General features: G+C 42.1%; 1 protein-coding gene across 7 annotated transcripts in view; it reads left to right on the top strand.

Moving 5' to 3' along the window:
* LOC124233073 (membrane progestin receptor gamma) overlaps positions 1-26,161 on the top strand; it is an 87,676-nt gene that overhangs the window by 31,417 nt on the left and 30,098 nt on the right. For 4 of the 7 annotated variants that reach the window (XM_046650152.1, XM_046650153.1, XM_046650155.1 and 1 more), the window contains exon 2: positions 3,189-3,355. Coding sequence is in view for 6 of the 7 variants with exons in the window: in XM_046650153.1 (XP_046506109.1) it covers positions 3,305-3,355 (51 nt within the window). In the remaining variant the exon portion in view is untranslated. Of the gene's footprint in view, positions 1-3,188; positions 3,356-3,994; positions 4,305-26,161 lie in introns of all 7 variants that reach the window. The other 3 variants (XM_046650150.1, XM_046650156.1, XM_046650151.1) reach the window with 1 other exon arrangement.

Here is a 26,161-nt window from a genome sequence, read left to right as displayed (position 1 = left end):
CTGCGTTCTAAACATTTTGGTAAACACTCTGTATTTTCTCTCTTCTCTCAGTAGCAGAGAAATTCAGTCCTAGTGCTTTGTGCCAGGACTTAATTCCCTTTAATCCAAGTCCGTTCTCTTCTTGAAAGGAAACTTCTGAAAACAGACATCAGATTCTAGCTCTCCCACCTACTAGCGGTGTGATCTTGGGCAAGCCCCCTAACTTCTCAACACCTCAGTTTTCCTGCCTGTAAAATATAAAATTAATTTTTCTCTCTGAAAATTAATAATAGTAGCAGGTATTTGTTGGACCCTTCCTTTATGGTAGGCCCTTTCCATGGGTTCTCTCTTTTAAATGTAGCAACAACCCTTGAAGAAAGTACTACCGCTATTTCCATTTTACAGATGGGGAAACTGAAGCATGGGAGTTAATTTCCTTGCCCAGGGTTGCACAGGAAATGACAAATCAGTCTTTGAACCCAAGTGGCCTAAATCCAGCACCCAGGCCCTTAGCTGCTCTGCCTGGCTTCCTGAGAGGCACCAGGCGGGCAGTGACCAGCAAGGGCTTGGTGCAGAGGGTGGGAGTTCCCTCCTGCTCAGGGTGACTGGTGCTAGTGAATTGGGTGCATATCTGTCTCATCTCTTTCTTTATACATTTCTTGGGGACAACAGACTGTCTTATTCACCTTTATTTCCAAGTAAGGAATAGAATGGTATGGAGGATGCCTCCTGCCCTCTATTCTGTGTGCCACAAACCTTTCCAGTTTTTCTGTTAAATTCTCACCTTTTCCTCCACACTGCGGCAGCCCACAGAGAATAATTATACATTTATATTATAATAATCAGCTAAACATTTAGCCCTTACCCTCACTTGCCGCATGATACACATGCAGTAAACAGGGGCTGAATGAGGACATGCATGAATCATCTCTGACTTTTCTGACCCCTCGTTTTTGTAGGTTGAGTCTGGTCCTTCGACCTGGACGATGTGTGCTGTGAGAGTAGGGACCATGCCTTTCCTTTCTCTTGCTCATGACATTGAGTCAACTTCAGGAAGAAGCTGGGGACCAAGGTGGGCGGGTCTGTGGAGACCGGCCTGGTCCTGTTGTTATTGCTACAGGTTTTTCTGGTGTGCTGGAGTTTTCCCCCGGTACCGGACCTCCGCCTCTTATCCTGCCACTGGTGACTTTGTGATGCTTCTGGGTGACCTGGACCTGGAAGACCAGCAGAACTAAGGTGTACCAGGGTCCACTCATATGGGTGTTGTTTGTCTATTTGCAAAGTATTAACTTTTGTTTTTTGAACTGAGTAAAATGTGCTTTAAAAAATTATTTTCTTCATTATTCTCTAATTTGGAAATATGACAACTTTTATTATGGTAAAATATGCACAACATAAAATTTACCATGTTAACCATGTTTTTTTTAAGATTTTATTTTTCCTTTTTCTCCCCAAAGCCCCCTGGTACATAGTTCTACATTTTTTTTAGTTGTGGGTCCTTCTAGTTGTGGCATGTGGGATGCCGCCTCAGCATGGCTTGATGAACGGTGGCGTGTCCGCACCCAGGATCTGAACGGGCGAAACCCTGGGCCACCGCAGCGGAACGTGCAAACCTAACCGCGCGGGCACGGGACCGGGTCCACCATTTTAACCATTTTTAAGTGTATAATTCAGTGACATTACATTCACAGTGTTGTGCAACCATCACCACTGTATTTCTAGAACTGTTTGTCACCCCAGACAGAAACTCTGTACCCATGAAACACTAACTCCCATTCCTGCCTCCCCCAGGCCTTGATATTCTACTGTCTGTTTCTATGAATTTGCCTATTCTAGATATCTCGTATAAGTGGAATCATACAGCATTTGTCCTTTTGTGACTGGCTTATTTCACTTAGAGTAATGTTTTGAAGGTTCAGCCATGTTGTAGCATGTGTTCAAACTCCATTCCTTTTTAGGCTGAAGGATATTCCACTGTGTGTAGACTACATTTTGTTTGTTATTTGGTTTATCTGTTCATTTGCTAGGATCGCTTGGGTGGTTTTCACCTTTTGACTATCGTGAATAATACTTCACATCAGTATTTTCAAGAAAGAAGCATGATTATGACAATGAAACATAAATACATTGTATTTTGCTACTTAGTTCCAGATAATAACACATAGAACATAAAGAACTATAATAAGCAGAAGTATCAACAAACCACAAAAATGAAAACGCGTGAAGTTCAGAGGATGAACCGCAATGCTTTATTAAATATGCATTTGCTGAAGGCCCGGCATGCGCCAGGCACACCCCCTGAGTTTCCAGCCATCGTGGAGGGTCCTCCCCAATGGTGGGGGAACGAGCCCTGGGCAGGTAGCTTCACCTGCAGGCAGATGTGGTTTTGGTGCCACAGGAGAGGGACAGGCAAGGTCTCGGGCCTTCGGAGGTGGGGACAGATCCCTCTGGGGGCACCTAAGGAGGCAGCAGGTTTTGGCCCAGTGACAATGGGGGTAGAGGGGCTTTGACTCTGGTAAATGTCTAGCTCTTTCTTTCTTTGCTGGACCCATCTTCTGTTTCCCTGTGTCTTGGGCCTGTCCGGAGGGCTTTGGGTTTCTCCAGTTCACATTCCTCACAGCTGTTAAGCAGTCTTAATCCTGCCTTTAACCAACCTTGTTACTCCGAGTTGCTCTGTCTCCAGCAAGTGCCTCAGATTTGCGTGGTCTGGGTCTTCTGTGTGTCTCATGGCAGCCGTGCTCCGGTCAGCCTTCTGGAAGAGCGGCTTCTCTTCGGGTGACCTGGAGCATGGCTCTTGGTCCCCTATGCCCACGGAGTGGACACAGACTTGGGATCAGACTGTCTGCCCAGGGGCAGCATGTGATGCAGTGGAGAGTGAGCAGCTCCAGCTGTCCCCTAGCTGTGTAGCCTTGAGGAGGTTACTCCACCCCTCTGACCCTCACCTGCATCATGAGGGGACTGGGTGACCTCTACGGCCCTTTCCAGCTCTGTAATTTTATGATTGCCCATCTTATGATTTAATTACCTCCCTCAGCTCTCTCAGAGTAAATGACTCAGCAGTCCTATAGTTTGGCTGTTGTTGTTAAGGGCGCTGGATTATTTTGCCATCACGAGTGAGGGTATGTTCAACAGTTCAACAACCTGACAGTCTCGATCCAGCTGGAGTCAGGCTGAGACTGACTGGCTCTCTTCACGCTGTTCTCTTTCAGGGAAGAGGCCCTGGCACCGGCTGGCCAGAGGCACTGCAGGCCATGTCAGAACTTTGAGCGAGGCGTGGTGACGGGGAGCGGCCGTCACCCACTGACCTTCCCCACCCGGCCCCAGGATGCTGAGCGTGAAGCTCCCCAGGCTGTTCAGCATAGAGCAGATGCCCCAGGTATGTATGTGCTCTTCCTCCCCGCGGCAGAGCTCCGGGCCCGACCAGGGCTCGGCCTGTGCTGCAGGGGCGCTGCCGTTCTTCGGCCAGCATGCTCTGGGCAGGCCCCTGCTCGTGAAGGAGTCCCTCCCGGACTCCCTCGGAGGAGGACAGCCTCCTGCTCCCCCACTGCACCGACCCTGGAGACCGAAGTCACCCCGAAATGGTTTAAGTTGTAAGCTTTCCCTGTGACGTGTGCATTTATCCAGAAGCAAAGTCATTGTTGAGGTGACAGATTCAAGCTGAAGAGAAGAAGCCAGCAGCACCTGCCTGCGACCCTCCTCTGGGTGCTTGAAAGCCGGCCTGGCAAAGTCGCCTCAGGGCGTGGCTTTGCTGTCTCCCTCGTCACTCTCAGGAGGCCCAGGCCAGGCGTGGGCTGAGGTGCTGAGGAGGGTTGCTGAGTGGGCCTCTGCCCTGCCCCTTGGTGGACTCCTGGGCCTGGGAACTCACTTGCAGCCGTCCACAAACCCCTGGTACTCGTTGATAATCTGCCTTTTTAATAAGCTTAGGTGAGGCCATTCTGCTTGTGAGCTATGGCAAGCCGGTGCACCCCTCCCTCCCTTGCGAGGAAAACATTGTTTCATTGCACCCTTGTTTCAGGGTCAAATTTCCTTCCTTTTTGACTGGAGAAGGATGAGTGTTACTTCATGGTGGGAAGTTTCATCTGGAGGATGTCACAGAGGGAGGCCAGAGCTCGCTTCCACTCAGCTGACTGCCAAGTACTCGGGATCTTGCCCAGAAAGATAAATGCTGATGACCTCAGCAGCATGAATGGAAGATTAAGAGGAGACAGACTGCCAGGCCCTCTCCCTGAAAGCCTGTGAAGCTGGGTGATTCCAGCAGGCGGCATTGGGGGACAATCAGAAGTGATGCAGAGCTGTTTGGTGGGAAGAGCTGAGCAATGCGGCAGGTAACAGACACACTAAAAGTGACGCCGGCTCCCATGACCCTGCTGGGCAGAGCGCCTGCCTCTCTTCTCCCAGGACCATAAACGCCCTTCCTGGTGCATGGCACCAGTGCGTCTACCCACAGGGCACATGGCTGTGGTTAGTGGGCACACAGGGTGGTTCTTTGATCCATTCACCCATAAAATTTTTATTGACTATTATGCGCAAGGCGTTACTCTATGCTGGACTCAGAGAATACTCTCTTACAAATCCTGCCCTTAGGGGCTCGTACGTTGGTCTGGAGGGTGTAAAAATGTGCCTGAGTGCTTCTGTTGATAAGTGAGTTAGGGTGTGTGCTGAGAGGGACAGATAGTTTCGGAGGAGGCTTGGTCACTTCCGTTGTGGGGGAGGAAGGGCTCGCAGAAGCCTCCATGAGGGGGCGGGGCTTATAAGATGGGTTTTGAGGGTGGGTAGGATTTGGGAGGTGAGGAGAGCCTTCCAGGTGGAGGGAACAGTGTGAGCAAAGGCCTGCAGATGGGAAACTTTGGGGCAGGTATGGGGTCTCTTGGGGTTGGGATTTTGGGTTTCTGCTTGGATGTCTTCCTGGATGTTTTGGTCAAGGTTGGGTTCAGAGTACGTTCCCAGGAAAGAAGTGAAGCAGAGAGAGTGGTCTCAGTGGGCCTCTGCTTTGGGTAGCCTGCTGAGATTCTGGATGCAAGGGGATTCTGAAGATGGGGCCCAGACAACCCCTGAGGGCTAAAGATGAACGTGTCTTCTCTGTGTAGTTTGTCATAAATGATAGAGATGACAGTATCCTGTTTGGTAAAGTGGCACTAGCCAGAGGCAGAGAACCAACCTCGCACCTCACATCCGCCACTTCTTCAAAACCTTGCGTGGGCTCCTGCATCGACCACTGGCCTTCCCAGCATCATGCCCAAAGTTCATGCAGCCACAGAGAAAACACAGTGCCTCTGCCTGCCTGGAGGGTGGTTTTATTTGAAGATTTGGTGGGGAAGGGAGAAAGGTATTTTTTGACATTGAAACAGATACAAGTATATTAAGGAGAAAAATGCAAAACTTGCATGAATATTTTAAATAGGAGACTTTATGCAAATGTTAACCTTACTTTTGCTGGGCTCTACGGGTTCCAATACTTGGTCTGCAGAGTGACCTTGGGCGCGATACTTAATCTTTCCACCTCGGTTTCTGCTTCTGTAAGTGGGGTGATGACAGTGTCTGTTTCCTAGGGTTAGGATGAGGAGAAATGAGATGGCCCATGTGAGGTGCCTGGCACATGATGAATAGTCAGTAATGTTGACTGTCATTATTGTTGTCAACTCTCCTGTGCTCTCCAGGGCATTTGGAGGGGTAGAGCCTGTCCCCTCCCAGACTCAGAGCCCTGCTCCCTAGCCTGGTTCACGTGCCTGACCCCTACCCACCTCCTCCGCCACTTGCCATGCATAGACCCCCTTCCCTAGCCACACCGTGGGCTCTTTAGTCTCCCCACCAGATTGGACATTCACTTCTCTTGATCTCTGAAGAAGGTTTTCTTTCTCCCTACCCTCTGTCCCCCTTCTGGCTTCCTTCTTCACGGAGCTTCAGGCGCCCTCTTCCTTTTCTGAGCCCCTTCACCTGTTGGTTGGAACCTGTATGGCTGCCTCTCCTTTTGTGTATTGACCAGCTGTGTGGCCTGGGCCACTTCCCTACCCTCTCTGAGCCTCATCCACCGCTTGGCATTGTCAGGGTTATAATTCTGGCACATTCCTGGCTGACAGGGTGCTCACAGGAAAGGGCAGTTTCTCCCTTCCCTTAGGAGGTGGGACTTGGGTCTCTGCCTCATAATTTCTCATCTCCCTTGTGCCTAAAAGCAGGCCTGGGTGCGTTAGGGAGTTTTCAAAGATTTGAACAAACCGCTCAAGGAATGGAGTGAATATCTTGGTGTTGATTCCTACACAGACCCAATTTAGAGACAAAACAGAGAAGTCTAGACAGCAAGTTCATATGAACATGGCATAACACTCTGACAGGAAACAAGGGCATTTTGTGTCCAATTGAGAATCTTTTATTAACTACAGCCCTGGCCCACAGGCTGCAGGTAAACACATCATGTCAACCTGCTGCCTTCGTTTAGGGGCCGGGACAGGAGGATTCCCGAGGTGCTGCGTGGAGAGGAAAAGCCCTACAATGCCCAGCCTTGCACTGCTGCTCTGACGCTGACTGTGGAATTCAGACAAGACTCGTAGCCTCTCTAAGCCTCAGTTTCCCTATCTGTAAAATGGAGATAGTCTGTGAGATCAGTCACACGGGGCTATTGCGAAGATCCAGGAAAACTGAAATAGAGCGGTGGGATTATTATGAGAGAAAGGAAGTACAGCCGGATAACTGGCTGAGAGTGGTGTCGGGTATGTGGACTTGGGCGCCCGGAAACAAGGAGCCACCTCAATAGGCAAATGGTTTCTCCAGCCCCCGATTTCTCACAGTGGTGCCTGCATCACCACCCTCAGAATCACCTGGGAGCTTATACTTACCAAAATACAATAGGAGCCCTGACTGCAGGCGTCGTTTTGTTCTTGATTTTAATCAAAGGGATGCTTTCAATGTTTCCTCATTTGATATAATAAGGTTAGCTCTCTCTGTGTGTATGCGCGTGTGTTTGTGTGTGTGTGCAAATAATCTTTATCAGGATAAGGATATTCCTTTCTAACTCTAGTGTCAAGGATTTTTTTTCCCCTTTAATTAGGAATGAATTTTATAGAGCCCTTTTTTTCTATCAATGTCTTTTATCTTTTCCAGCAATATCTTTCTATCAATATGTCTTTTGAGATGGTCATATATGATTCATTTAAGTTATTAATGTGGTGAATTATATTGATTATTTACTAATGTAAAACCAACCTTGTATTTAAATACAACTTGGTCATTATGTAATATCTTTTTAATTTATTGTTAGAATCAGCTAATATTTTGTTTAGGATCCTTAAATCTATTTAAGGAGTTGGCCTATAATTTTTCCTTTTTAAAGTTAGCCTGTACTTTTTCTTTCTTATACTGCCCTTGCCTGGATTTGAGATTAAGGTTATGCCAACCACAAATGGATTGGCGAGTGTTGCCTGTTTATTCTATGGAAAAGTTTGTGTAATATTAGAATCATACGTTCCTGAGTGTGGTAGAATTTACCTGTGAAGTTGTCTGAGCGGGGCCACCATTTGCCTGCTCACCCGGAGGACTGCGTACCTTTCAGTCTGCTGGAATGGCAACCTGTAGGGCTGTGCAGGGAAGCACTCCATCCCACAGCTGAATTTTCTTTGTGGAAAGATTTTTTTTGTAAGATTGGCACCTGAGCTAACAACTGTTGCCAATCTTCTTCTTCTTTTTTTTTTCCTGCTTTTTTTTTTTCCTCCCCAAATCCCCCCAGTACATAGTTGTATATCTTAGTTGTGGGTCCTTCCAGTTGTGGCACGTGGGACGCCGCCTCAACATGGCCTAATGAGCGCTGCCATGTCTGCGCCCAGGATCCAAACCCTGGGCCGCCAAAGCAGAGCGTGTGGACTCAACCACTTGGCCGCGGGTCTGGCCCCAAGATTTTTTTTATAACAGCTTTGTTGCGATATAAATTACATAACATAAAATTCACCCTTTGAAAGTATAGAGTTCAGTGGGTTTTAGTATTTTGACACACACACAGTTTGTTGCACAAAACCATCACCACAGTCAACTTTAGAACATTTTCGTCACCCTACAAAGAAACTTTGCACCAGTTAGCAGTCATTTCCCACTCCCCCCTCCCAGGCCTGTGGCAACCACTAATTTACTTCCTGTCCCTATGGGTTTGCCTGTTCTGGACATCTTACACAAATGGGATCATACGATAGGTGGCCTTTTGTGAACGCCTTCTTGCACTTAGCATAATGTTTCCAAGCTTCGTGCATGCTGTGGCCTGTGTTGTTATGTCATTCATTTTTATGGCTGAATAATATTCTATTGTATGATGTGCCACAGTTTGTTTATTCAGTCATCAGTTGATGGGCACTTGAGTTGTTTCTGTTTTTTGGCTGTTATGAGTAACGCTGCTGTGAGCGTTTGTGTACACGTTTCTGTAATGCTGTTGTGACCAGCTGTGGTTTTGGTTCTCTTAGGGACACACTTAGGAGTGGAATTGTTGGGTCACGTGGTAACTCGGTGCTTAACTTTTTTCCTTTTCAAAAATTCCTTTATTGAGGTAACATTGGTTTATAAAATTATATACATTTGAGGTATACATGATTATATTTCAATTTTTGTATAGACTGCATCTTGTTCACCACCCAAAGACTAATTGTCATCTGGTCACTGTGCACATGTGCTCTTTTACTCCTTTTGCCTACCCCTCCTCCTTCCCCTCTGGTAACTACCAATCTAATCTCTGTATCTATGTGTTTGTTTCTTGTTGTTTTTATCTTCTACTTGTGAGTGAGATCATACAGTATTTGACTTTCTTTGTCTGACTTAGCATAATACCCTCAAGGTCCATCCATGTTGTTGCAAATGGCAAGATTTCATCTTTTTCATGGCTGAGTAGTATTCCATTGTGTATATATATATATATATATATATATATATATATATATACACCACATCTTCTCTATCCATTCATCCACTGATGGGCACTTAGGTTGTTTCCAAGTCTTGGCTATTGTAAATAATGCTGCAATGAACATAGGGTGCAAATATCTTTTCAATGTAGTGTTTTTGTGTTCTTTGGATAAATACCCAGAAGTGGAATAGCTAGATCATATGGTAGTTCTATTCTTAATTTTTTGAGGGATCTCCGTACTGTTTTCCATAGTGTCTGCACTAGTTTGCATTCCCACCAGCAGTGTATGATGGTTCCCTTTTTTCCATATCCTCTCCTACACTTATTTCTTGCCTTGTTAGTTATCTCCATTCTGATGGACATGAGGTCATATCTCATTGTAGTTTTGATTTGCATTTCCCTAATAATTAGTGATGTCGAACATCTTTTCATGTGCCTGTTGGCCATCTGTATATCTTCTTTGGGAAAATATCTGTTCATATCTTTTGCCCATTTTTTGATTGGGTGATTTGTTTCTTTGTTTTTGGGTTGTTTGAATTCTTTATGTATTTTGGAAATTAACCCCTTGTTGGATATATGATTTGCAAATATTTTATCCAAGTTTGTGGGTTATCTTTTCATTTTCTTCATGGTTTCTTTTGCCGTACAGAAGCTTTTTAGTCTGTCTCATTTGTTTATTTTTTGTTTGGTTTCCCTTGCCCAAGTAGACATGCTATTTGAAAAGATGCTGCTAAGGGGCTGGCCCGGTGGTGCAGCGGTTAAGTTCGCACATTCTGCTTCTCGGCGGCCCAGGGTTTGCCGATTTGGATCCCGGGTGCGTACATGGCACCGCTTGGCAGGCCATGCTGTGGTAGGCGTCCCACATATAAAGTAGAGGAAGATGGGCACAATGTTAGCTCAGGGCCAGGCTTCCTCAGCAAAAAGAGGAGGATTGGCAGTAGTTAGCTCAGGGCTAATCTTCCTCAAAAAAAGAAAAGAAAAGAAAAGAAAAGAAAAGATGCTGCTAAGACTAATGTCAAAAAATGTACTGCCTTTATTTTCTTCTAAGAATTTTGTGGTGTCAGCTCTTACATTCAAGTCTTTAATCCATTTTTTTTTTTTTTTTAAGATTTTATTTTTTCCTTTTTCTCCCCAAAGCCCCCGGTACATAGTTGTATATTCTTCGTTGTGGGTTCTTCTAGTTGTGGTATGTGGGACGCTGCCTCAGCGTGGTTTGATGAGCAGTGCCATGTCTGCGCCCAGGATTCGAACCAACGAAACACTGGGCCGCCTGCAGCGGAGCGCGCGAACTTAACCACTCGGCCACGGGGCCAGCCCCAAGTCTTTAATCCATTTTAAGTTAATTTTTGTGTATGTGTAAGATAATGGTCTACTTTCATTCTTTTGCATGTGGCTGTCCAGTTTTCCCAGCACCATTTATTGAAGAGACTTTCCTGTCTCCATTGTATGCTCTTGGCTCTCTTGTTGAAAATTAGCTGTCCATAGATGTGTGGGTTTATTTCTGGGCTCTTGATTCTGTTCCATAGATTTGTGTGTCTGTTTTTGTACTAGTACCGGGCTGTTTTGATTACTATAGCTTTTTAGTATATTTGGAAATCAGGGAGTATGATACTTCCAGCTTTGTTCTTTTTTCTCAAGATTGCTTTGGATATTTGGGGTCTTTCGTTGTTCCATATAAATTTTAGGATTCTTTGTTCTATTTCTGTGAAAAATGTTGTTGGGACTTTGATAGGGATTGCATTGAATCTGTGGATTGCTTTAGGAAGTAAGGACATTTTAACTATGTTAATTCTCCTAACCCAAGAGCACAGGATAGCTTTCTATATCTTGGTGTCTTCAATTTCTTTCAACAACGTGTTATAGTTTTCAGTGTAAAGGTCTTTCACCTCTTTGATTAAATTTATTCCTAGGTATTTTATTCTTTTTGTTGCAATTGTAAATGGGATTGTATTCTTAATTTCTCTTTTTGCTATTTTGTTGTCAGTATGGAGAAATGCAACTGATTTTTGTATGTTGATTTTGTACCCTGCAACTTTACTGTATTTGTTTATTATTTCTAATAGTTTTATGGTGGATTCTTTAGGGTTTTCTATATATAAAATCATGTCATCTGCAAGTAGTGACGGATTTACTTCTTTCCAATTTGGATCCCTTTTATTTCTTTTTTTTGCCTGATTGCTCTGGCTAGGACTTCCAATACTATGTTAAAGAAGAGTGGTGAAAGTGGGCATCCTTGTCTGGTTCCTGTTCTTAGAGGGAAAGCTTTCAGTTTTTCTCCATTGTATACCCATTTTATTCAGAGTTTTTATCATAAATGGATGCTGTATCTTGTCAAATGCTTTCTCTGCATCTATTGAGGTGATCATGTGATTTTTATTCTTCATTTTGTTAATGTGGTGTATCATGTTGATTGATTTGTGGATGTTGAACCATCCTTGCTTCCCTGGAATAAATCCCACTTGATCATGGCATATGATCCTTTTAATGTGTTGTTGCATTTGATTTGCTAATATTTTGTTGAGGATATTTGCATCTATGTTCGTCAGTGATATTGGCTATAATTTTCTTTTGTGGGGAGCTGTTCTTGTCTGGTTTTGGCATTAGGGTAATGTTGGCCTTGTAGCATGAGGTAGGAAGGCTCCTCTCCTCTTCAATTTTTTGGAAGAGTTTGAGAAGAATAAGTATTAAGTCTTCTTTGAATGTTTGGTAGAATTTACCAGGTAAGCCATCTGGTCCTGGACTTTTGTTTTGGGGGAGGTTTTTCATTGCTGTTTCAATGTCCTTACTAGTGAGCGGTCTATTCAGATTCTCTATTTCTTCTTGATTCAGTTTTGGAAGGTTGTATGAGTCTAAGAATTTATCCATTTTTTCTGGGTTATGCAATTTGTTGGCATATGGCTTTTCGTAGTATTCTCTTATAATCCTTTGTATTTCTGTGGTGTCTGTTGTAATTTCTCCTCTTTGCTTTCTGATTTTACTTATTTGAGCCTTCCATCTTTTTTCTTGGTGAGTCTAGCTAAAGGTTTGTCAATTTTGTTTATCTTTTCCAAGAACCAGCTCTTATTTTCATTGATTTTTTTTCTCTTGTCTTTTTGCTCTCTATTTCATTTATTTCTGCTCTGATTCTTATTATTTCCTTCCTTCTGCTGATTTTGGGCTTTATTTTTTCTTTTTTTTCTAGCTCCTTTAGGTATGTTGTTAGATTGTTTATTTGAGGTTTTTCTTGTTTTTGAGGTAGCCTTGTATTACTATAAACTCCTTTCTTAGTGCTGCTTTTGCTGTATCCCATAAATTTTAGTATGTCCTAATTTTCATTTGTTTCCAGATATTTTTTGATTTCTCCTTTGATTTCTTAATCAACCTACTAGTTGTTCAGTAGCATTTTGTTTAATCTCCACATATTTGTGGCTTTTCCACTTTTCTTCTTATAGTTGATTTTTAGTTTCATACTGTTGTGGCTAGAAAAGATATTTGGTATTATTTCAATTTTCTTAAATTTATTCAGACTTGGTTTGTGGCCTAATATGTGACCTATCTTGGACGATGTTCCATGTGCATTTGAAAAGAATGTGTATTCTTCAGTTTTTGGATGGAGTGTTCTGTATATATCTACCATGTCTATCTGGTCCATTGTGTCACAATAAGGCCAGTGTTTCCTTATTGATCTTCTGTTTGGATGATCTAACTATTGATGTAAGTGGAGTGTTAAAGTCCCCTGCTATTATTGTGTTACTGTCAATTTCTCCTTTTGTGTCTGTTAATAATTGCTTTATGTATTTAGGTGCTCCTATGTTGGGTGCATAGATATTTACAACTGTTATAGCCTCTTGTTGGATTGTGCCCTTTACCATTATGTGGGGCCCTTCTTTGTCTCTTGTTACAGTTTTCATTTTAATGTCTATTTTGTCTGATATAAGTATTGCTACACCAACTTTCTTTTCATTTCCATATGCATTAAGTATCTTTTTCTATCCTTTTACTTTCAGTTTGTGAGTATCTTTAGGTCTAAAGTGTGTCTCTTCTATGTAGCATATATATGAGTCTTGTTTTTTTATCCATTCAGCCACCCTGTTTCTTTTATTTGGAGCATTTAGTCCATTGACATTTAAAATAGCTATTGATAAATATGTACTTATTGCCATTTTGTTACTTTTTTTCCTGGATTTTTTTGTAGTTCTTCTCTGTTCCTTTCTTCTTCTCTTGCTCTCTTCCCTTGTGATTTGATGGCTTTCTTTAGTATTACATTTTTTTAGTATTAACTTTTAGTATTTTTTTTTATTGTGATAAAATATACTTAACATAAAATTTACCATCTTAATCTTTTTTTTTTTTCTGTGAGGAAGATTGGCCCTGAGCTAACATCTGTTCCCAATCTTCCTCTTTTTGCTTGAGGAAGATTCACCCTAAGCTAACATTTGTGCCAATCTTCCTCTATTTTGTATGTGGGACGCTGCCACAGCATGGCTTGATGAGCGGTACATAGATCTGCAACCAGGATCCGAATTTGCTAACCCTGGGCTGCCAAAGTGGAGTGCGCAAACTTAACCACTAAGCCACTGGGCCAGCCCCCATCTGAATCATTTTTAAGTGTACAGTTCAGTGGTACTAAATATATTCACATTGTTGTGCAACCATTACCACCATCCATCTCCATAATTCTTTTTATCTAATAAAACTGAAACTCTATACCCATTAAACACTAACTCCCCATTTTCTCCTCCCTCCAGTCTCTGACAACCTCCATTATACTTTCTGTCCTTATGAGTTTGACTACTCTAATACCTCATACAAGTGGAATCATACAGTATTTGTCTTTTTGTGACTGGCTTATTTATTTTACTTAGCACAATGTCCTCAAGGTTCATCCATGTTGTAGCATATGCCAGAATTTCCTTCCTTTTTAAGGCTGAATAATAATGTGTATACCACATTTTGCTTATCCATTCCTCCATCGATGGACATTGGGTTGCTTCTGTGTTTAGCTGTTGTGAATCATGCTGCTATGAACATAAGTGTACAAATATCTCTTTGAGACCATGCTTTCAATTCTTTTGGATATATACCTAGAAGTGAAATTGCTGGGTCATTTGGTAATTCTATTTTTAATTTTTCGAGGAACCACCATACTCTTTTGCACAGTGGCTGTACCATTTTACATTCCCACCAACAGTTCACACGTGTTCTGATTTCTCTACGTCTTTGGCAACACTTGTTGTTTTTTGATTTTTTGCTAGTAGCCATCCCAATGAGTGTGAGGTGGTATCTCATTCTAGTTTTGATTTGCATTTCCCTAATGATTATGTTAATTAGGTGATGTTAATCATCTTTTTATGTGCTTATTGGCCATTTGTATATCTTCTTTGGAGAAATGTCTATTCAAGTCTTTTGCTCATTTTAAATTGGGTCATTTGTCTTTTTGTTGTTGAGTTGTAAAAGTTCTTTATATATTCTGGATTCAAATCCCTTATCAGATATATGATTTGCAAATATTTTCTCCCATTCTCTGCATTGTCTTTTCACTTAATTGATGATATCCTTTGAAGTACAATCATTTTAAATTTTGATATTATCTATTTTTTCTTTTATTGCTTCTCTTTTGGTGTCACATCTAAGAAATCTTTGGCTAACCCAAAGTCATGAAGATTTACTACTGTATTTTCTCTAAGAATTTTATCTCTTATATTTAGGTCTTTGATCCATTTTTGAGTTAACTGTTGCATGTGGTATGAGATAGGAGTCCAACTTTATTTTTTTATCTGGGTATCAAGTAGTTCCAGCACCATTTATTGGAGAAACCATTCTTTTTTCATTAAATTGTCCTGGCACCTTTATTGGAAATCACTTGAGTGTAAATGTGAGGTTTATTTCTGGGCTGTAAGTTCTATTCCATTGATCTATTTGTCTATTCTTATGCCAGTACTACACTGTCTTCATTACTGTAGATTCGTAGTGAGTTTTGAGAAATGTGAGCCTTTCAACTTAGCTCTTCTTTTTCAAGATTGTTTTGGCTATTCAGGTTCCCTTGCATTTCCATATGAATTTAAGGATCAACTTGTCAATTTCTGCAAAAAAAGGCAGCTGGGACTTTGATAGGGGTTGCATTGAATCTGTTGATCAATTTGGGGAGCATTGCATTGTTAACAGTATTAAGTTGTTTTTTTTTTTTTTGAGTAAGATCAGCCCTCAGCTAACATCTGCCGCCAATCCTCCTCTTTTTGCTGAGGAAGACTGGCCTTGAGCTAACATCCGTGCCTATCTTCTTCTACTTTATATGTGGGATGCCTGCCACAGCATGGCTTGACAAGAGGTGCATAGGTCTGCACCCGGGATCCAAACCGGCAAACCCTGGGCTGCCGAAGAGGAATGTGCGAACTTAACCACTGCCCCACCGGGCTGGCCCTCACAGTATTAAGTTTTTTGATCCATAAACATGGGTTGTGTTTGCATTTATTTAGGTGTTCTATAACTTCTTTCAGGGATGTTTTGTATTTTTCAGTGTATAGGTCTTGCACCATTACAAAAATTTGTTAAATTTAGTCCTAAGTATTTTATTATTTTTGATTCTGTTGTAAATAGAATTGTTCCCTTAAATTCATTTTCAGATTGTTCATTGCTGGTATATAGAAATAAAACTGAGTTTTATATATTGATCTTATATTTGGCAACCTTGCTGCACTATTTTATTAGTTCTAATAGTTTTTTAGTGGCTCCTTTAGGATTTCTCATATGTAAGATCATGTCATCTGCAAATATAGTTTTGCTTCTTCCTTTCCAACCTAGATGCCTTTTATTTCTTTTCCTTGTCCAGCTGACCCAGCTAGAACCTCCACTATGATATTGAATAGAAGTGGTGAGAGCAGACACTTTCATCTTGTTGCTGATCTTAGGGGGAAAGCTTTCCATTTTCCACCATTAAGTATATTAGCTGTGGATTTCTCATGGATGGTCTTATTGGGTTGAAGGAGTTCTATTGCTGTTTCATTGAGCGTTTCCTTATCAGGAAAGAATATTGAATCTTGTAAAATGCTTTTTCTGCATCTGTTGACATTATCATGTGGTTTTCATTTTTCTCTCTTTTCTTCTTGATTAATCTTGTCAGTTTGTCTTTTTTTTTTTTAATATTTGAAAAGAGGCAGGTTAGGGTTCAGTGTAGCCTCTCTGTTGTGTATTTGTATCTCTAACATCTGTTATTTTTATTATTTTCTTTCTACTTTGGGTTTATTTTGCTGTTCCTGCTGTAACTTCTTAAGTTAATCACTCTGCCTTCTAATGTAAGCAATCAGGCATAGATCTTTCCCTCTGTCACTTTAATTTCAGTCCACATGTGCTGTTCTAATTAATTTCTGATTTCCATTTTAATTCCTTATGTGACATATGATTACTTAGAAGTGTGTATTTTTTTTACTTCCCAAATGTATGGAGGTTTTTTTTGTTTTTTGTTTTGGTTAGTAAGATTGGTCCTGAGCTAACATCTGCTGCCAGTCTTCCTCTATTTTGTATGTGGGATGCCGCCACAGCATGGCTTGATGAGCAGTGTGTAGGTCCCCACCCGGGATCCAAATCTGTGAAGCCTGGGCTGCTGAAGCAGAGCATGTGAACTTGACCACTACGCCACCAGGCCAGCCCCTGTATGGAGTTTGTATATTATTGATTTAACTTAATTGATTGTGGTTTAAGAATGCCCTCTGTGTTTTTCCAGTCCTTGAAATTTGTTCAGACTAGCATTATGGCCTAGCATGTGACCAGTTTTCATGAATCTTCTAAGTATACCTGAAATAATATATAATCTCCAATTGTTGGGGGCAGTATCTCATATATGTCCTATAAGATCAAATATTTTCATATTACTAATTTTGTTCTGCCTGATGTATCCATAATTGAAATGTGTTAAAATCTTCTACCATGACGGCAGATTTGTGAATTACTCCTTGTAGATGTCATTTTTGCGTTATGTATTTTGAGCCTATGTTGTTTAGGAACATTAAGTTGCCACTGTGATATGTTCCTGGTGAAGTAGATTTTGTATTATTTGTAGTGATTCTCTTTATATCTAGCAGTGCTTTTCATCTTAGAATCAGTCTGATGGTTGCATAGTGACTCTAGCCCTGTTGTTTTGTTATTCGTCTGGTTTATTTCTTTTTTCCCTTTGACTTTTAATCCCTCCTTGTCCTCATATTTTAACTGTGTCTCGTGTAAGTGGCACGAGTAGTTGGATCTTGTCTAGTTTGACAATATTTGTCATTTAACTGGACAGTTTAGTCTGTTTATATTTATAGTGACTATTGATATATTTGCGTATATTTTGATCATCTTATGTGCTTTTCATTTGTCCTGTTTCCTCTTTGGCTGTCCTATCCTTTCTTGCTTTCTTTGTATTGAGTTTTACCATCTTGTTTTCTTTTTTTCTTTTAACATCCTGTTTTTCTCTCCACTTGTTTTATAATTAATATCTAGAAGTATGTTCTACATTTGTTAGTTTAGTGGCTACTCCAGCTATTTTAACATGAATGACTGTACTAGGCAGGAAGGGCTGGGCTATGCTGAGTTTAAAAATTCCTCCAGATAGCTGATGACTTAACATGGCAAAGGTTCATTTCACACTCACGTTACAGAGCTAAGTGCTCAGTGGGGAGCTGTGAGGGACCCAGGCAGATGGAAGATCTGCCAGCTTGTGGACCGTGTTGCCTCCTACTTCTCCATAGAAGGGGGAGAGAGAAAGATGTCTCAGGTTGGGTTCCCGAGAAACAGACTCTGAGACAAAGATTCTCGTGCAGGAAGTTTATCAGGGAGTGTTTTCAGGAACAACACCTGTAAGGAAGTGAGGGAAGCAGGGTTAGGTAGAAGGAGAAGTTGCGTCAGAGGCTGCAGCTGATCACAAAGAGCACTGTGGAATGGAGTTGGCCCAAATGAGAAAAGGAGGCCAGGACTTTGTATCCATCATCACTGGATATGTGCTGTCCTGGGCAGGGAGTATAATGTGGTCAAGGGCAGAGGCCTTTGGCCAAAATCATTCCTCATCGATGGATGAGTGGCTCAGTTCTGAAGGGGGCAAGAATTCCCTCCTAAGTGCATCATGGTATCACTGCAGAAGGCATACTGTTTTTAACTGCCCTGGCCTAGAAGTAACATTAACCAGAATAGTCATGTCGTCCTAACCTAACTGCAAGAAAGTCTGAGAAATGTAGGAAAACACGTGAAATATTTGGTGAGCACCAACTGTCTCTACTATCCTAACATAACTTCTTGGATCTGAGGACTGGTGACTTTCAACAATTCTAGAAGTTTATCAATTATCTCTTCAAATATCATAACAAAACCTTATGTTTTCTTCTTCTGGAAAAATACTCTCTTTCTCTGATTTGCTAGTGCATATTTTCTATCTCTTAATTTCTCTGGACTGCGTTCCGGATATTTTCTATGGATCTGTTTTCAGTTGACTAATTTTCTCTTCAGCTAGATCTAGTTTGTTATTTATCCTTTCAGTGACGTTTTATTTCAATTAATTTTTTAATTTCTAAAAGTTACATTGAGTTCTTTTCAAATCTATTTTTTGTTCATATTTTGAAGCTATTTCTTTAGACATATCAAACATAGTTATTTTATATTTTAGTATCTATTCTTTGAGCTCTCTTTCTGCTATTGTTTTTACTGTTTCTCATTCATGATGTTTTGTTTCCAAGTGTGTGCGTGCTTGTATTAAAATACAAATTCTTCAGAGAAGATTTATATTTGCTTTTTTTTTTTTTGCTGAGTAAGATGCACCCTGAGCCAACATCTGTGCCAGTCTTCCTCTATTTGTATGTGGAGCACACTGAACTTAACCACTAGGCCACAGGACTGGCCTCTATATTTGCTTTTGTTTCTTACCTAATGGAGCTACAAAACTTTGACCTCTATTTATTTGTAACCAATTTAATTTTTCCACCTGAGATGTTTTGGACCACAGAGGTAGTGTAGATTTGGATCACAAACCCATATGAAGGCATGCTGTTGGTTTTGAATTCTTGGGAGAGATTTTTGCAGAGTGACATCTTGTTGTCTTCTTCTGCCTGGTGGGATTTATTTTACATTCACTTGTCTTTTGAGTCCTAGCCGTAGTGGTTAGGGCTCCTGTTAGATTCCCTGCCTTTGATGGCCTGGGGTTTCATCTCTTTTTTTTTTTTTTTTTTTTTTATTAATGTTATGATGGATTACAAGCTTGTGAAATTTCAGTTGTACATTTTTGTTAGTCATGTTGTGGGTACACCTCTTCCCCCTCCGTACCCTCCCCCCACCCCCCCCTTTTCCCTGGTAACCCCCGATCGGATCTCCTTCTCAATATACTAATTTCCACCTATGAGTGGAGTCATATAGAGTTCGTCTTTCTCTGACTGACTTATTTCGCTTAACATAATGCCCTCGAGGTCCATCCACATTGTTGTGAATGGGCCAATTTCGTCTTTTTTTATGGCTGAGTAGTATTCCATTGTGTATATATACCACATCTTCTTTATCCAATCATCAGTTTCTGGGCATGTAGGCTGGTTCCACGTCTTGGCTATTGTAAATAATGCTGCGATGAACATAGGGGTGCAACGGACTCTTGAGATATCTGATATCAGGTTCTTAGGATAGATACCCAGTAATGGGATGGCTGGGTCATAGGGTATTTCTATTTTTAACTTTTTGAGAAATCTCCATACTGTTTTCCATAGTGGCTGTACCAGTTTGCATTCCCACCAACAGTGTATGAGGGTTCCTCTTTCTCCACAACCTCTCCAACATTTGTCGTTCTTGGTTTTGGATGTTTTTGCCAATCTAACGGGGGTAAGGTGATATCTTAGTGTAGTTTTGATTTGCATTTCCCTGATGATTAGCGATGATGAACATCTTTTCATGTGTCTATTGGCCATATTCATTTCTTCTTTTGAGAAATGTCTGTTCATGTCCTCTGCCCATTTTTTGATCGGGTTGTTTGTTTTTTTGTTGTTAAGCAGTGTGAGTTCTTTGTATATTATGGAGATTAACCCTTTGTCGGATAAGTGGCTTGTAAATATTTTTTCCCAATTAGTGAGCTGTTTTTTTGTTTCAATTCTGTTTTCCCTTGCCTTGAAGAAGCTCTTTAGTCTGATGAAGTCCCATTTGTTTATTCTTTCTATTGTTTCCCTCAACTGAGGAGTTACCGTGTCCGAAAAGATTCTTTTGAAACTGATGTCAAAGAGTGTACTGCCTATATTCTCTTCCAAAAGCCTTATTGTCTCAGGCCTAATCTTTAGGTCTTTGATCCATTTTGAGTTTATTTTGGTGTGTGGTGAAAAAGAATGGTCGATTTTCAATCTTTTGCATGTGGCTGTCCAGTTTTCCCAGCACCATTTGTTGAAGAGACTTTCTTTTCTCCATTGTAGGCCCTCTGCTCCTTTGTCGAAGATTAGCTGTCCATAGATGTGTGGTTTTATCTCTGGGCTTTCAATTCTGTTCCATTGATCTGTGGACCTGTTTTTGTACCAGTACCATGCTGTTTTGATCACTGTAGCTTTGTAGTATGTTTTGAAATCGGGGATTGTGATTCCGCCAGCTTTGTTTTTCTTGCTCAGGATTGCTTTAGCAATTCGCGGTCTTTTGTTCCCCCATATGAATTTTAGGATTGTTTGTTCAATTTCTGTGAAGAATGTTCTGGGGATTCTGATTGGGATAGCATTGAATCTGTATATTGCTTTAGGTAGTATGGACATTTTAACTATGTTTATTCTTCCAATCCATGTGCAAGGAATGTCTTTCCATCTCTTTATGTCATCGTCAATTTCTTTCAAGAAAGTCTTGTAGTTTTCATTGTATAGATCCTTCACTTCCTTGGTTAAGTTTATCCCAAGGTATTTTATTCTTTTCGTTGCGATGGTGAATGGGATAGAGTTCTTGAGTTCTTTTTCTGTTAGTTTATTGTTAGTGTATAGAAATGCTACTGATTTATGCACGTTAATTTTATACCCTGCTACTTTGCTGTAGTTGTTGATTATTTCTAATAGTTTTTCTGTGGATTCTTTGGGGTTTTCTATGTATAAGATCATGTCGTCTGCAAACAGCGCGAGTTTTACTTCTTCGTTACCTATTTGGATTCCTTTTATTTTTTTTTCCTGCCGAATTGCTCTGGCCAGCACCTCCAGTACTATGTTGAATAGGAGTGGTGAAAGTGGGCACCCTTGTCTCGTTCCTGTCCTCAGAGGGATGGCTTTCAGCTTTTGTCCATTGAGTATGATGTTGGCTGTGGGTCTATCATATATGGCCTTTATTATGTTGAGGTACTTTCCTTCTATACCCATTTTACTGAGGGTTTTTATCATAAATGGGTGTTGGATCTTGTCGAATGCTTTCTCTGCGTCTATTGAGATGATCATGTGGTTTTTGTTTTTCATTTTGTTGATGTAGTGTATCACGTTGATTGACTTGCGGATGTTGAACCATCCCTGTGTCCCTGGTATAAATCCCACTTGATCATGGTGTATAATCTTTTTGATGTATTGCTGTAATCGGTTTGCCAAAATTTTGTTGAGGATTTTTGCATCTATGTTCATCAGTGATATTGGCCTGTAGTTCTCCTTCTTTGTGTTGTCCTTGTCAGGTTTGGGGATCAGAGTGATGTTGGCTTCATAGAATGTGTTAGGGAGTTCTCCATCTTTCTCAATTTTCTGGAACAGTTTGAGGAGAATAGGTATTAAGTCTTCTTTGAATGTTTGGTAGAATTCTCCAGAGAAGCCATCTGGTCCTGGACTCTTGTTTTTGGGGAGGTTTTTGATTACCGTTTCTATTTCCTTACTTGTGATTGGTCTATTCAGATTCTCCATTTCTTCCTGATTCAGTTTGGGGAGATTGTATGAGTCTAGGAATTTGTCCATTTCTTCCAAGTTGTTCAATTTGTTGGCATATAGTTTTTCATAGTATTCTCTTATGATCTCTTGTATTTCATTGGTATCTGTTGTGATTTCTCCTCTGTCATTCCTGATTTTATTAATTTGCGCTTTCTCTCTTCTTTTCTTGGTGAGTCTGGCTAGGGGTTTGTCAATTTTGTTAATTCTTTCGAAGAACCAACTCTTTGTTTCATTGATCCTTTTTATTGTCTTTTTTGTTTCAATATCGTTTATTTCTGCTCTTATTTTTATTATTTCCCTCCTTCTACTGACTCTGGGTTTTGTTTGTTCTTCTTTTTCTAGTTCTGTTAGGTGTCGTTTGAGGTTGCTTACGTGAGCTTTTTCTTGTTTAGTGAGGTGAGCCTGTATTGCGATGAATTTCCCTCTTAGGACTGCTTTTGCTGCATCCCAAATGATTTGGTATGTCGTGTTCTCATTTTCATTTGTCTCCAGATAATATTTGATTTCTTCTTTAATTTCTTCAATGATCCATTGTTTGTTGAGAAGCGTGTTGTTTAGTCTCCACATTTTTGCACCTTTCTCTGCTTTTTTCTTGTAGTTGATTTCTAGTTTAATAGCGTTATGATCAGAAAAGATGCTTGATATTATTTCAACTCTCTTGTATTTATTGATGTTTGCTTTGGTTCCCAAAATATGGTCAATCCTTGAGAATGTTCCATGTGCACTTGAGAAGAATGTGTAACCTGCTGTTTTTGGATGAAGTGTTCTATATATATCTATTAAGTCCATCTGGTCTAATTTTTCATTTAATTCTATTATTTCCTTGTTGATTTTCTGTCTGGATGTTCTGTCCATTGGTGTTAATGGTGTGTTGAGGTCCCCTACTATTATTGTATTGTTGTTGATGTCTTCTTTTAGTTCTATTAAGAGTTGCTTTACAAATTTTGGTGCTCCTGTGTTGGGTGCGTATATATTTATAAGTGTTATGTCTTCTTGGTGGAGAGTCCCTTTTATCATTATATACTGTCCCTCTTTATCTTTCTTTATCTGTTTTGCTTTGAAATCTACCTTGTCTGATATTAGTATAGCGACACCTGCTTTCTTTTGTTCATTATTAGCTTGGAGTATTGTTCTCCATCCCTTCACTCTGAGTCTGTGTTTGTCTTTGGGGCTGAGGTGTGTTTCCTGGAGGCAGCATATTGTTGGATCTTGTTCTTTGATCCATCCTGCCACTCTGTGTCTTTTGATTGGGGAGTTCAATCCATTTACATTTAGAGTGATTATTGAGACGTGGGGGCCTACCACTCCCATTTTGTGTCTTGTTTTCCGGTTTTTTTCAGTTTCCTTTGTTTCTCGTCCCATGGTTTAATCTGTTCTGATGTAGAGCTGCTACTCTCTGTTGTTGTCCTTCTACTTATCTCCTCTGCTCTTGGTTTTGTAGCCCCTTTCCTTTTTTGGATTTTTCAGGAATGAGGGTTTTCCTGAGGATTTCCTGAAGAGGAGGTTTTGTGGCAATGAACTCCCTTAATTTTTGTTTATCTGGGAAAGTTTTTATTTCTCCATCGTATTTGAAGGATATTTTCGCTGGGTAGAGAATTCTCGGCTGTAGATTTTTGTCCTTCAGATTTTTGAATATATCATTCCACTCTCTTCTAGCCTGTAAAGTTTCTGCTGAGAAATCTGCTGATAGCCTGATGGGAGCTCCTTTGTAGGTTAATTTCTTTTGCCTGGCTGTCCTTAATATTTTCTCCTTGTCGTTGACTTTTGCTAGCTTCACTACTATATGCCGTGGAGTTGGTCTTCTTGCATTGATAAAGTTTGGAGATCTATTGGCTTCTGTCACCTGAAGATCCATCTCCCTCACCAGATTTGGGAAGTTCTCGGCCATTATTTCTTTGAATAGGTTTTCTGCCCCTTTCTCCTTCTCTTCTCCCTCTGGTATACCTATAATCCTTACGTTGCATCTCCTAATTGTGTCTGATAATTCTCGGAGAGTTTCTTCATTTCTTTTAAGTCTTGCTTCTCTCTCCTCCTCTGCCTGCAACAATTCTATATTGCCATCTTCCAAATTGCTAATTCTTTCCTCCATATTATCAGCCCTACTGTTCAGAGCATCTAGATTTTTCTTAATCTCCTCTATTGTGTTCTTCATTTCCAATATTTCTGTTTGGTTCTTCTTTATCGTATCAAACTCTTTTGTAACATAGCTCCTGAACTCGTTGAGTTGTCGGTCAGAATTCTCTCTTAACTCATTGAGAATCTTAATGATGGCTGTTTTGAAGTCATCGTCATTTAGGTTATACATCTCATTTTCTTTGGGATTGTTTTCTGTGTATTTGTTGCTTTCTTTCTGTTCTGGAGATTTAATGTATTTTTTCATATTGCTTGATGTTGTTGATTTGTGCCTCCGCATGGAAATAGAGTTTAGTTGCTCCTTTCACTTGTTTCAGCTGCTGCGGAGGGAGGAGCAGCTGTTTATATTTCACCAACCAGGAATCCTGTCCGTAGTTGCTAACTGGGCCTGGGCCCCTCTTCGTAGCCACAGTGGCCCTTTGGATTCCCTCCTCTGCCGTGGGGGCCGTCACAGGGGGGCTTCAGGCTGCAGGTGCCTACTGTTGCAGCCCACCTAGATGTGCTCTCTCCTTGGGGTCTGCAACGGTGTTATGGGCTTTTCCAGCAGCCAGGGGTGGGATCACTTATATTTGTCGCTCCGTTGCTGTCGGCACCCACCAAATCTCACTTGTCCTCTATAGGTCGCAGGAGAGCTATTGGCATCTTCTACAGTCTGTGGTTAGTACACGTAGCTATGCTGCTTTTGCCCTGGGGTCTTCCAGCCTTGTGGCTGGCGGCTGGGTGCCTTCTACTGGTGCTGTGCAGAGGCTTTCCCTAAGGCTGCTGTGAGCCTGTAGGGTTTCCCCCTAGGCTACTAAGCTGTGTCTCTGGAACTCTCTCCAGCCCCAGTCCTCTCTGAGATCTCCAGCAATCCCTAGCCCCACGGGGTGGGCAACGGCAGCTGGAGGTCGCCCCGCCCTCAGGGCTTCTCTCCCGGCCTCTGCCGGAGCCGTGAATGCTGGGCGTGGCCCCTCTGCTAATGGCAGACAGAGAGTTTTGTCTGCTGCCCGGGCGGAGCTCCGGCGTTTCCCCTCCGGGTCGCAGGACCGGCCTTTTGAAAGTTCCCCCCGCCCCGGTCCTCTCCGAGATCTCCGGCAATCCCTAGCCCCACGGGGCGGGCAACGGCAGCTGGGGGTCGCCCAGCCCTCAGGGCTTCACTCCTGGCCTCTGCCGGAGCCGTGAATGCTGGGCGTGGCCCCTCTGCTAATGGCAGACAGAGAGTTTTGTCTGCTGCCCTGGAGGAGCTCCGGCGCTTCCCCTCCGGGTCGCAGAACCGGCCTTTGAAAATTCCCCCAGCCCCGGTCCTCTCCGAGATCTCCGGCAATCCCTAGCCCCACGGGGCGGGCAACGGCAGCTGGGGGTCGCCCAGCCCTCTGGGATTCTCTCCGGGCCTCTGCCGGAGCTGTGAATGCTGGGCGTGGCCCCTCTGCTAATGGCAGACAGAGAGTTTTGTCTGCTGCCCGGGCGGAGCTCCGGCGTTTCCCCTCCGGGTCGCAGGACCGGCCTTTTGAAAGTTCCCCCGGCCCCGGTCCTCTCCGAGATCTCCGGCAATCCCTAGCCCCACGGGGCGGGCAACGGCAGCTAGGAGATCTCCGTGCCCTCCGTGTCTCTCTCTGGGACCCTCCGGGCGCCCCGAGCACCAGGCTGGATCCCCCCGCCAATGGCGGGGAGAGACTCTCCCCGCGGGCTCAGGTGTGCAACTCCAAAGTTTCCCTCTGCGTTTAGGAGTAATTGCAGGGGGTTTAGGTAGGGTTCTGGTCACCTGTTTCCAGCGTCGCTCCTCTGTTGTGTTCTCGCTCCTGCCCTAGACGTGCGTGGATCCTCTGGGGCTCATCTCTTATTTACAAAGTCTGGCAGCAGAAACTCTAGGGTGAAGGCAAGGACCTCACAGGTTCCTGGTTTCCCTTTGTTGGGGGCTTCATGACTTCCTTGCTTTTGCACTATCTTGCTGATACATTTATCCAGCATACAATGCAGGCTTCATCCAGCATTTTAATTGTTTGATCCTTCATGACATCCAACTCACCATCATTCTTTCTTTCTCTTTTTTTTTTTTTTTTTTTTGAGGAAGACTGGCCCTGAGCTAACATGCATGCCCATCTTCCTCTACTTTATATGTGGGACACCCACCACAGCATGGCTTTTGTCAAGCGGTGCCATGTCTGCACCTGGGATCCGAACCGGCGAACCTCAGGCTGCTGAGAAGCCAAACGTGTGCACTTAACTGCTGTGCCACCCGGCCAGCCCTCAACTCACCATCATTCTACAAGAACGCAAAATCATTCTTACAGGTCCTTCCTTCATCGCTCTGGGTCCAGTGATCTCTTCCTTCTGAAAACTTTGCTAACACTTA

This window comes from Equus quagga, unplaced genomic scaffold (assembly GCF_021613505.1).
Source record: "Equus quagga isolate Etosha38 unplaced genomic scaffold, UCLA_HA_Equagga_1.0 153_RagTag, whole genome shotgun sequence".
Lineage (NCBI taxonomy): Eukaryota > Metazoa > Chordata > Mammalia > Perissodactyla > Equidae > Equus > Equus quagga.
This window is presented reverse-complemented; position numbering and strand designations above follow the sequence as displayed.